The sequence below is a fragment of the Stenella coeruleoalba genome (assembly GCF_951394435.1).
Source record: "Stenella coeruleoalba genome assembly, chromosome: 4".
In the NCBI taxonomy this organism is placed as follows: Eukaryota; Metazoa; Chordata; class Mammalia; order Artiodactyla; family Delphinidae; genus Stenella; species Stenella coeruleoalba.
In genome coordinates, this window is record NC_137149.1 from 36,184,768 (window position 1) to 36,196,901 (window position 12,134).

General features: G+C 39.8%; 1 protein-coding gene across 6 annotated transcripts in view; it reads right to left on the reverse strand.

Moving 5' to 3' along the window:
- EVC (EvC ciliary complex subunit 1) overlaps nt 1–12,134 on the reverse strand; it is an 84,230-nt gene that overhangs the window by 54,924 nt on the left and 17,172 nt on the right. For all 6 annotated transcript variants that reach the window (XM_079919981.1, XM_079919980.1, XM_079919979.1 and 3 more), the window contains exon 6: nt 1,896–1,994. In XM_079919981.1, the coding sequence (XP_079776107.1) occupies nt 1,896–1,994 (99 nt within the window). The remainder of the gene's footprint in view (nt 1–1,895; nt 1,995–12,134) is intronic.

Consider the following 12,134-nt stretch of genomic DNA (forward strand, 5'->3'; position numbering starts at 1 on the left):
TGGTGTGGGTCCAAATCCATTATTGATTATCCAAGCAGAAGCCACATGTGACTTCTAATTCTCACAGCGTCTCTACAAGAGAGAAATGAGGGTTCTTTTCCAGATGAGGAATCTTATCTATGGGACGTTGAGATATTTCGTCCAAAGTCTCCCAGTAGGAAGTGGTGTGCTAGGCGAGGCCCCTTAGGCTCACTGACTCCAGAGCCCCACTCTTCTAACTGCACGCACAATGCTGCTTCTCTCCAAAGCAGCTGCTATTTCTGGGCACTTCTCATCTTCATCTAGAAGTTCTGAGGCTGTTGTCAATATTATAAGAAAGTATGCATTTAAAGCCCTGGCCAGACTACATCCACTGAACAGTAGCCACTGACATAATTAAGATGCTCTGGAAGTGGTAGAGGTGGGATTTGATCCCAGGCCTGCAGATACCAAAGCTCTTATTCTTTCCATATGACATTCATTACTAGTACAATTACAAGTATCACCACCATTATCATTCTTTTTGTCATTGGAGAGTCATTTAAACTCGTTGAGCCTCAACTTCCTCAGCTATAAACAAAAAGAATGATGGTCACTCACAGGGCTGTTGTGAAGATTAAATAATGTGTGTAAAGCACTCTGTGCATCGCCTGATGAGGACGATCACAGTAGTGGTGGTACTGAGGATGATGACAATGATGTTAACAAAAATGAAGACGTACTGCCTTCTCCCTGGGAGGGAGTGATGAATCCTCCCCCTTGGAATCCAGAAGAGTGAGGAAGAAACACTCCCTCCTCCCAGTCCCCCAAATCTCATGGTTGCAGTGATAAGGATGGTAATGATGACTATGATGAAGATAAGGGTGGTGATGGAAGGAATGAGGATTATGACAATGATATGATAATGAAGATGAAAGTTGTGATGGCAGAAGTGAGGATGATGAGGATGATGGTGGAGGTGGTGATGGTCACGGTAACGAGGATGAGAATAACGATGCAGATGAGGATGACGGTGGCAATGGGAGGAGTAAGAATGATGGCAACAATGATGGTGGCGATGATGAAATGTTGGTAGTGGTGGTGGTAATGAGGAGGATGGTGATGGTGGTGGTAATGAGGATGATGAGAATGATGAGGAAGATAATGATAACAGTGGTGATGGTCATAATAAGAATGATTACGACAATGATGAAAATAATAAAGATGGTGGTGGCGATGGCGATGATGATGCTAATGATAGTGGTGGTGGTGACTGTGTTGGTAATAAAACAATAATAATGACGATGATGATGATGAAGATGATTGTGCTGGTGTTGGTGGGAATGGGAATGACGGCAGCGATCATATAATCAGGGTCTGGTTGTTACTTTGCTAGGTGCTTCATACAAATTTTCTTCTTTCTGTAATCCCACAGGATGGGAATTAGAATCCCATTGCACAAAGGAACAACCTAGGATTCTGAGTGTTTGTGAAAGACAGGACCAGGATATCAATCTCCGCCACTGTGACTCCAGGGTAGCCCTGACTCATTTTGCTGCACATAAAACAATATAAAGCTTGTATAAAAGACTGAAATGAGAAGAATGCAAAGTAGTAGGAAGAGTTATAACCAATAAGCGAATTATATATTTTAAAATACCCCACATTTGTACAGAAAATAGAATCAATAGTGGTTCTCTTTGAGTAGTGGGTATGACCAACATCCTTTTTTTTTCTACTTCTAATATTTTTCCACATTTTAATAACACGCACTGTTAGTTTTATGTTTATAGCTATACTTTTATACACCATATTTGTTGAAAAGTATATATTGTAATAAACTATTTTTATACATAAAAAATACTTTACTATAATGTGTTTTATATATCATAATAAACTATTTTTAAGTTATTTTGAAATATAGGTTGAAGACTTACATTTTCTTGTTTTGAGAGAATCTTCTGGTATAATTCATCATCCGTCTTCTTTTTAGGAAGAAGGTCAAGGAGGCACATTTTAAAAATCTGAATAAACATCTATTGCCAAAAAGGGAAACATAACAAAGAGAAAGGTTTCAACAATGGTATTTCTCTTCCCTCCTTTTTCTCCTACCTCCTTCTTTCTCTCTCCCCCAACTGCCCACACACTTTTTGCTCTAGGAAAAGACCTCAGATTAAAAGTCATGACAATGGCCTGTAATGGACTGCATTTTCATGAAGCCTCTAAAGAAAAATGCTTCATTTCTTCTGCACATATCTATGAGGAGCCCACTCTGTGGGAAGCCCCCACTTTCCCCGTTTCCATGAGTCAAGAAAACAGACGAGGCGAAGGGGGGTTGCTTCTTTGTGGAAAGAATCAGAGAGATGGTTGTACAGAAATGGGATGTGTAAAGTCATCTACTCCAACCCCCTGTCTCAATGGATGGACATGGACCCAAGAAGGGTCCTCCATAGGCAGGGACACCCTGGCAAGTCCAAGGGTGCTGTGTCCACAATTGGTTTAATCATTCACCTATTGCTGGACATCTGAGTATTTCCAGTTTGGGGCTATTACAAATAAAGCTGCTATGGACATTCACATACAGGTTTTTGACTGAACATATGTGTTTCTGAGATGAATGTCCAAGACTGCAACTGCTGGGTCTCCTGGTAATTGTATATTTCGTTTTATGAGAAATCACCTGTCTTCCAGAGTGGCATTTTATATTCCCACCAGCAATGTATGAGTGATCCAGTTTCATTACAACCCCACAAGCATTTGGTGGCGTTGTTATTTTTATTTTTGTCATTCTGATAGGTGTGTAGTCATATCTCATGTGGTTTTAATTTGCATTTCCCTAATGGTTTAATGATGTTGAACATCTTTTCATGTGCTTTTGTGTGTGTTTCCTTGCCAGCCGTATATTCTTTTCGGTGAAATAATCTGTTCATGTCTTTTGCCCATTTTCTAATCGGATTGTTTACTTATTTCTTTTTCTTTTTCTATTATTATTATTATTTTTTAACATCTTTATTGGAGTATAATTGCTTTACAATGGTGTGTTAGTTTCCGCTTTATAACAAAGTGAATCAGCTACACATATACATATTTCCCCATATCTCCTCCCTCTTCAGTCTCCCTCCCACCCTCCCTATCCCACCCCTCTAGGTGGTCACAAAGCACCCAGCTGATCTCCCTGTGCTACGCGGCTGCTTCCCGCTAGCTATCTATTTTACATTTGGTAGTATATATAAGTCCATAGCACTCTCTCATTTCATCCCAGCTTTCCCTGCCCCCTCCCCATGTCCTCAAGTCCATTCTCTACGTCTGCATCTTTATTCCTGTCCTGCCCCTAGGTTCTTCAGGACAGTTTTTTTTTTTTTCTTTTAGATTCCATATATATGTGTTAGCACATGGTATTTGTTTTTCTCTTTCTGACTTAACTTCACTCTGTATGACAGACTCTAGGATTGAGGTTTGAGAGTTCCTCATATATTCTAGGTACTAGTCCTTTCTTAGAATGTGGCTTGCAAAATATTGCCTCAGTCTTTTCATCTTCTTAACACGATTTTTTGCAGAGCAGAAGTTTTTTATTTTGATGAGTTTCAATTTGTTTTCCGTTTTATGGGCCACACTTTTGGTGTTAATCTAAGAACTCTTTCCTTAGATCCCAAAGATTTTCCCCTTTGTTTTTTTTTTCTAAAAGATTCATAGTTTTATATTCTACATTTAAGTACATGATCCATTTTAAGTTAGTTTTTGTATGAGGTATGAGGTTTAGCTTGAGGTTCATTTTGTTTTGCTTATGGATGTCCAACTGCATGATTTAATGAAAAGCTTATCATTCCTCCACTGAACTCCATTTGCACCTCTGTCAAAGGTCAGTTAGACATATTTGTGTAGTAAGGCGCTTTTTTTTTTTTTGAAGAATAATTGACATAACCAGCTTTGTTCTTTCTCAAGACTGCTTTGGCTATTTGGGGTCTTGTGGGTTCATACAAATTTTAGGATTGTTTGTTCTATTTGAAACATGCCATTCAGATTTTGATAGGGATTGCATTGAATCTGTAGATTACTTTGGGTAATACAGACATTTTAACAATACTAATTCTTTCAACCCATGAGCATGGAATATCTTTCCATTTATTTGTGGCTTCTTTGATTTCTTCCATCAATGTCAAGTTTTCAGTGTACAAGTTTTTCACCGCCTCAGCTAAATTTATTCCTAGGTCTTTTATTCTTTTTGATTGAATTGTAAATGGGATTGTTTTCCCAATTTCTCTTTCTTATAGTTTGTTTTTAGTGTATAGAAACACAACAGATTTTTGTACATTGTACCCTGTAACTTGACTGAATTTATCAGTTCTAACAGGTTTTGTCCAGTCTTTTCTATGTATAAAATCATGTCTTCTGGAAACACTGACAGCTTTACTTCTTCCTTTCCATTTTGGATGCCTTTTATTTCTTTTCCTTGCCTAACTGCTCTGGATAGTAATTCCAATATTATGTTGAATAAAGGTGGCGAGAGTGGGCATCCTTGTATTGTTCTTGATCTTAGAGGAAAAGCTTTCAGCTTTTCACTGTTGAGTATGATGTTAGTTGCAGGTTTGTCATATAAGGACTTTTATTATGTTGAGGTACATTCTCTCTATACCTACTTTGTTGAGTTTTTATCACAAATGCATGTTGAATTTTGTTAAATGCTTTTTCTGTTTTGAGATGGTACGATTTCTATCCTTCATTTTGTTAATGTGGTATATCATGTTGACTGATTTGTGCATGTTGACCATTCTTGCATTCCTGGAATAAATCCCACTTAATTATGGTATATGATCATTTTAATCTGTTGCTGAATTTGGTTTGCTAATATTTTGTTGAGGATTTTTGCATCTATGTTTATCTGAGATATTCGCCTGTAATTTTCTTCTTTTTTTTTCTGGCATCCTTGTCTGGTTTTGGTATCAGGAAAATGCTGGCCTAGTGAAATGAGTTTGGAAGCATTCCCTACTCTTCAATTTTTTGTAAGAGTTTGAGAAGGATAGGTATTAAATCTTCTTTAAGTGTTGGTAGAATTTACCAGTGAAGCCATCTGGTCCTGTACTTTTGTCTGTCGGGAAGTTTTTGCATACTGATTCAATCCTCTTACTAGTAATCAGTTTATTCAGATTTTCTCTTTTCGTGATTCCATCTTGGAAGAGTCCATGTTTCTAGGAATTTATCCATTTCTTCTTGGTTGTCCAATCGTTGGCACGTAATTGTTCATAATAGTCTCTTATGATCCTTTGTATTTCTGTGGTATCAGTTGTAACTGCTCTTTCATTTCAGATTTTATTTATTTGAGCCCATTCGCTTCTTTTATTGGTGAAGCTAGTTAAAAGTTTGTCAGTTCTGTTTATCTTTTCAAAGAACCAGCCACTGTTTCATTGACCTCTTCTATGCTTTTTTTAAAGTCTATTTCATTTATTTCTGCTCTGATCTTTATTCTCCTTTCTTCTGCTAACTTTGGGCTTGGTTTTTTCTTCTTTTTCTAGTTCCTTAGGTGTAAAATTGGATTGTTTTTCTGAGATTTTTCTTGTTTTTTTTGAGGTAGGCCTGTATGGCTATGAACTTCCCTCTAGAAACTGCTTTTGCTGCATCCCATAGATTTTGGTAAATTATATTTCCACTTTTATTTGTCTCAAGGCATTTTGTGATTTCTCCTTTGATTTATTCATTGACCCATTGGCTGTTCAGTAGCACATTGTTTAATATTCACATATTTGTGATTTTTCCAGTTTTCTTCCTGTACAGGTATCCCTCGTTTTATTGAACTGTGCTTTATTGCACTTTGCAGATATTTCATTTTTTATAAATTGAAGGTTTGTAGCAACCATGTGTTGAGCAAGTCTATCGGCATCATTTTTCCAACAGCATTTTCTCACTTTGTGTTTCTGTGTAACATTTTGGTAATTCTTGCAATATTTCAAACCCTTCACCAGCAAAAGGATTACAGTTTGCTGTAGGCTCAGATAACGGTTAGCATTTTTAAACAACAAAGTATTTTTTAATTAAGGTATGTACATTGTTCTCATAGACATAATGCCATTGCACACTTAATAGACTACAGTATAAACATAACTTTCATATGCACTGGGAAACCAAAAATTCATGTGACTCACTTTATTGTGATATTTGCTTTATTGCAGTCATCTGGAACTGAACCCACAATATCTCCAAGGTATGCCTGTAATTGATGTCTAGTTTCATACCATTGTGGTTGGAAAAGATGCTTGATGTGATTTTGATCTTAAATTTATTGGGGCTTGTTTTGTGACTTAACATATCATCTATTCTGGAGAATGTTCCATGTGCACTTGAGAAGAGTGTGAATTCTGCTGCTTTTGGATGAAATATTCTGTTTATATATATTAAGACTATGTGGTCTAATGCGTACTGTAAGGTTGACGTTTCCTCACTGAATTTCTGTCTGGATGATCAATGCATTGATGTAAATGGGATATTAAAGCCCCCTGCTATAATTGTATTGTTGTCAGTTTCTCCCTTTAGATCTGTTAATATTTGCTTTAGATGTTTAGTTGCCCCTATATTGGACGCATAAATATTTACAAATGTTATATCCTCTTGTTGCACTGACCCCTTTATCATTATATAATCCCCCTCTTTTTCTTTTATTACAATCTTTATTTTAAAGACTACTTTTTTCTCATGTAAGTATAGCTATACCAGCTTTCTTTTGCTTTCCATTTGCATGGAACATCTTTTTCCATGTCTTCACCTTCAGTTCATGTGTGTACTTGTGTACATATACCTTTAATGAGTCTCTTGTAGGCAGTATATAGCTGGGTCTTGTTTTTTTAATCCATTCAGTCACTCTATGTCTTTTGATTAAAGAATTTAGTACTTTTACATTTAAAGTAATTATTGATAGGTATGTACTTATTGCCATTTTGTTAATTGTTTTCTGGCTGTTTTGTTGTTACTTTCTGTTCCTTTCTTTTACTCTTGCTCTCTTCCCTTGTGGTTTGATGACTTTCTTTAGTGTTTTGCTTAGATTCTTTTCTTACTATCTTTTGTGTATCTAATATAGGTTTTTGTTTTGTGGGTACCATGATGCTCATATAATATTTATATATTTAACAGTATATTTTAAGTTGATAGCAAATTAAGTTTGAGTGCAATCTAAAACTCTACATTTCCCACCCACCCTCTGCTCCTGGCACACACATATTATGCTTCTTGATGTCACATTTTACATCTTTTTATTTTGTGTTTCTGTGATTATTATAGTTATATTTTTACTACTTTTGTCTTTCAATCTTCATACCAACTTTATAAGTGATTAATTAACTACCTTTACTATATAATTACCTTTACTAGTAAGATTTTTACTTTTGTATGCTTTCTTGTTACTAATTAATGCTCTTTCTTCTCAGGTTAAAGAAGTCCCTTTAACAATTCTTGTAAGGTTGCTTTAGTGGTGATAATCTCCTTTAGCTTTGGCTTGTCTGGAAAACCCTTTATCTCTCCAATTCTAAACAATAACCTTGCTGGGTAGAGTATTCTTGATTGGAAGTTTTTGCCTCTCAGCATTTTAAATATATCGTGGCACTCCTTCTGGCCTGCAAAGTTTCTGCTGAAAAATCTGCTTATTGTCTTTTGGGGGTTCCCTTGTAGTTAACAAGTTGTTTTTTAATCTTGTTGCCCTAAGATTCTCTCTTTAACTTTTGACTTTTAAATCTTAATGTATCTTGGTGTGGATCTTTTTGGGTTCATCTTTTTTGGAACTCTCTGGGCTTTCTGGATCTGGATGTCTGTTTCCTTCCCCTGGTTAGGAAAGTTTCAGCCATTATTTCTTTAAATATGTTTCCTGCCCCTCTCTCTCTTCTCCTTCTGGGACCCCTGGTATTGCGAACATTATTTCATGTGATATTGTCCCATAGGTCCCTTAAGCTTTCCTCACTTTTTAAAAATTCTGTTTTCCTTTTGCTGTTCTGCTTGGGTGCCCTGTCTTCTAGACCACTGATTTTTTCTTCTGCTTCACCTAGTCTACTGTTAAACCCCCTAGTGTATTTTTCAGTTCAGTTATTGTATACTTTGGCTCTGTGACTTCTGTTTGGTACTTATATTTTCTATCTCTTTTTGAAGTTCTCACTCTGTTCATCCATTCTTCTCCCGAGTTTGATGAGCATTCTATGACCATTATTTGAACTCTTTAATCAGGTAAATTACTTATCTCCTTTTCATTAAGGCTTTTTTCCTGACGTTTTATCTTGTTCTTTTGTTTGAACATATTGCTCTGTTTCCTCATTTTGATTGACTGTGTTGGTTTCTATGTATTAGGCAAAACAGCTACCTCTCCCAGTCTTGAAGAAGTGGACTTGTAAAAGATGAACTTTATCTTTCAACCTTGCCCTAGCTCATGGTTGTCTCTCAAACCTTTGTGATTATCTAAGCAGCCTAATATATTCTTTTTCATTCTTTTTTTTTTTTAAGTTAATTAATTTATTTTTGGCTGTGTTGGGTCTTCATTGCTGCACGCGGGCTTTCTCTGGTTGCAGTGAGCAGGGGCTACTCTTCGTTGCGGTGAGTGGGCTTCTCATTGCGGTGGCTTCTCTTGTTGTGGAGCATGGGCTCTAGGCGTGTGGGCTTCAGTAGTTGTGGCTCACGGGCTTAGTTGCTCCGCAGCAGCCTAATTTATTCTTGATGGGTCCCACTTGTTGAGGGTATGCCAAGAGTGTTAGTCATGAAGGAGCTGTTCACCAGTTTTTAGGTCTTTTTCAGAGGGATCTATTTCATACGTAGCTATAGATTCAGTGTGTCCATGGGAGGAGGTGAGAACAGGATCTTCCTACGCAGTCATCTTGGACTGCCCCCATGGTAAGACACTTTTAAATGCACGGGTGAGCAAATGCTTTTCTCCAAATGTCCACAAAGTAAATATTTTGGGGTTTGCAGGCCATACTATCTCTTTGCAACTACTGAACTCTGCTGTTACAGCACGAAGGCAGCCATAGGTGATGTGTAAAAGAATAGTATGGCCAGATTGGCCCAAGGGCCATAGTTTATGATCCTTGTTTTAAGGTTTGTTAAACACTCTTCTGTGCCAGGCTAATATATCTATTACCTCAAATGATCATCACAGTGGGAGGTTGGTACAATATTCCCCATTTTACAGATGAGGAACTCTCAGTTGAGAAATCTGGACAACTGGCCTCATGTCACAAGGGACATCCATGAGGGACAGACCCAGAACTCTTCACCAACCTTCATTATGCTTGCCAATGCTAATAAGCTCTAAAAAGACAAAAATTGTCTTGACTTTCCAACCACTGAAGTCTGAGGCTATGTACAGTAACATTCTTTTCTCAAGATGTTAATCTCAAACCTATTTTCTTTTTGACCCCAAACTGAATCAGTAACGTTTACAGGTCTTGTCCCATTCCTTTGAATTGTAAACACTTTTTAATTTGGAATAATTATGGACTTAGAGGAAGATGAAAAACAGTACAGAGTTCTGTGCGCTTTGTCCCCAGGGGTGACATCTTACATCACTGTGGTACAATATCAAACCTGAAAATGGACATAGGTCCAATACAGTTAACTACAGACCTTACTCAGTTTTCACCCATTTTTACATGCACTCATTTGTGCGTATATGTGTGCGTGTGGATCTATGCAATTTTTCCCCATGTATTGCCACAATCAAGATAGAGAATTTTCCAGCACCAGGAGAAATCCGCTAGTCCTAGTGCTCCTCTGATATTAGCCACCCTGCTCCCACATCCCCTGATCTATTTTCTTTTCTGCCATTCTGCTTTTAAAGGTTACCACTTCCTAGACAAGCCCAGCACCAGTGTCTTCCTCCTCAAGGGCCACCAGAGAGCTCTAAGCTTCTTGGCTGCATGGTGGTCACATCTGGTCTGAGTCACTTCTGAATCCTGACCTGTGACAGTGGATCTCTACCAGAGAGATGAAATTTGAAGTCTTTGTGTAACATGGTTCCCTCCTGTTCCCCATGTTTCTCTAGGTCTTACACACAATGAAGACATGCCCTGCAGTGAATGGAAGGCCATGCTTAGAAAGCAGCTCTCCCAGGGTGGCGACGGTGTCAACCAGACACATTTCCATTGAGCACCTACTATGTGTAGGGCACTGTTCTGGGCTCTGAGGATACACAGACCTTGGACTCAGACAAACCTCATTTGGGTTCTGACTCTGCAGTTTACCAGCTGTGTGATCGTGGGCAACTGACTAGACCTCTCTGAGACTCAGGTTCCTCATGAGTGGAACAGCACTGAGGTTTCAATGAGATCAGACATTTAAAGTGTTTAGCCTCGCAGAGTTTCAGTGCTTCATAAACGATGCTGTGTTGACGCAGATCACACAGCCCAACAGAGCCCAGAACTTTGCCTACAGAGAACTTTCAAAGTGGGACTTCACTTCTAGTAATTCCATGGAGTAAAAGCTGGAAGTATATTATTTTCACACCTTTCCTAAAGTGGCCCAGAGAGGGGAAGTGACTTACAAAAAGTCACACAGCTCTTAAGTGTCAAAGGGTGGATTAGAACCCAAGTTTCTAATTCCTAATCTGGTGCTCCTGGAACTTTCCCAGGTTCCAGCTTAAGTATCTCCCTCCAGGGAAGCCTGACCACCTCCCTGAAGCCTACACGCCCTCAGGTCCTCTCTTACATGCCCTCATGGTACTCCATCATTCGCTTTGTCATTCTTTTTGCCTCTGTGCATTTTGTGCAGTCCATTGACTGCCATCTCTCTCCTGGACAGTGGGCTCCATAAAGGCAGGGGCTGTCCCCAGTATTGTGTCCAGAAGGGCGGGGAGGCTGCCCACAGATGAGTGACAGTGAATGGTCTCTTCATGACAGTAGGCTGCTTCCCTGTGGGCATTTGCTGGCTGCTCCAGGGGCGAGGGGCCAGGACCACGTCACTCACCAGCTGGATGGGGCTCTGAGCACAGAAACAATCACCCTCCAGGGAGCACAGCCTTTGAGAAAATCGCCAGGGCCACCTGCCGCCAAGCAGAACCAGGTGTGGCTAAGTGAAAGCAGCCTGCAGCTGCAGGTGGGCTCGTGCCTCATGTCCATGAGCCTCTGCACAGGGGTCTGTGGGGCTGTAGGAACAGGTTCGATTTCTGGAATCCTAGGATGATTTATGGTTTCAAATACTGGCACCTGTTTACGAGGCCCGTTCTGCTCACACAGAGCAAAATTTCTTTCTGTTGCATCCTCAACTTAATATTCTTTTATTTCTCCTGTTTACAATGAAGCACCTGCGGGCATATCTTTGTCTGTCTGTCACTCTCTCCATCTACCCCTCCCTTTCTCTTCCCAACAGGCCTTCTCTCTCCTCCCTTCTCTCTGTAGGTCTCCTCCCTCATTCAGTCATTCAGAGGATGTGTCTCATGGAGAAATAATTCTTTTTTTAAATTTTTTTCATTTTCATTATTTATCTTTGGCTGTGTTGGCTCTTCCCTGCTGCGTGCGGTCTTTCTCTAGTTGCGGCGAGCGGGGGCTACTCTTCGTTGCGGTGCGCAGGTTTCTCACTGCGATGGCTTCCCTTGTTGCAGAGCATGGGCTCTAGGTGCACAGACTTCAGTAGTTGTGGCACGCAGGCTCAGTAGTTGTGGCTCACGGGCTCTAGAGAGCAGGCTCAGTAGTTGTGGTGCACGGGCTTAGTTGCTCCGCAGCATGTGGGATCTTCCTGGTGCAGGGATCGAACCCGTGTCTCCTGCATTGGCAGGCGGATTCTTAACCACTGCGCCACCAGGGAAGCCCGAAATAATTCTTTTTCTTTTTTAAACCCCAGTGGCCTTGCTGCCTGGCTAACCCATGGAGGCTCTGCAGCTACAGTGGGACGCATCCCTCTGATTTTCTGTGACCTGGATCCAGTGTGGATCCACGTGCATCTGGCAGAGACCAACCTTGTTTCCTCCGTGGCTCTGATTTCTCCTTCCTTCGCTCAGAGAATGCACACCCATAAGAAGGTACTCAACTTCCCATCTCAGCCCCAACTTAGAACTTTATGACTTAGGGCCAGTCTCCACTCTGTGCCTCAGTTTCCCCATCTGTAAAGTGGACATAAGGATGGCACCCACCTCACCAGGTTGTGTGAGCTTTAAAATAACCACCTGTGTAACACCCCCAGGACCTAGTACATAGTGAGCACTCATAAACCTTATGATC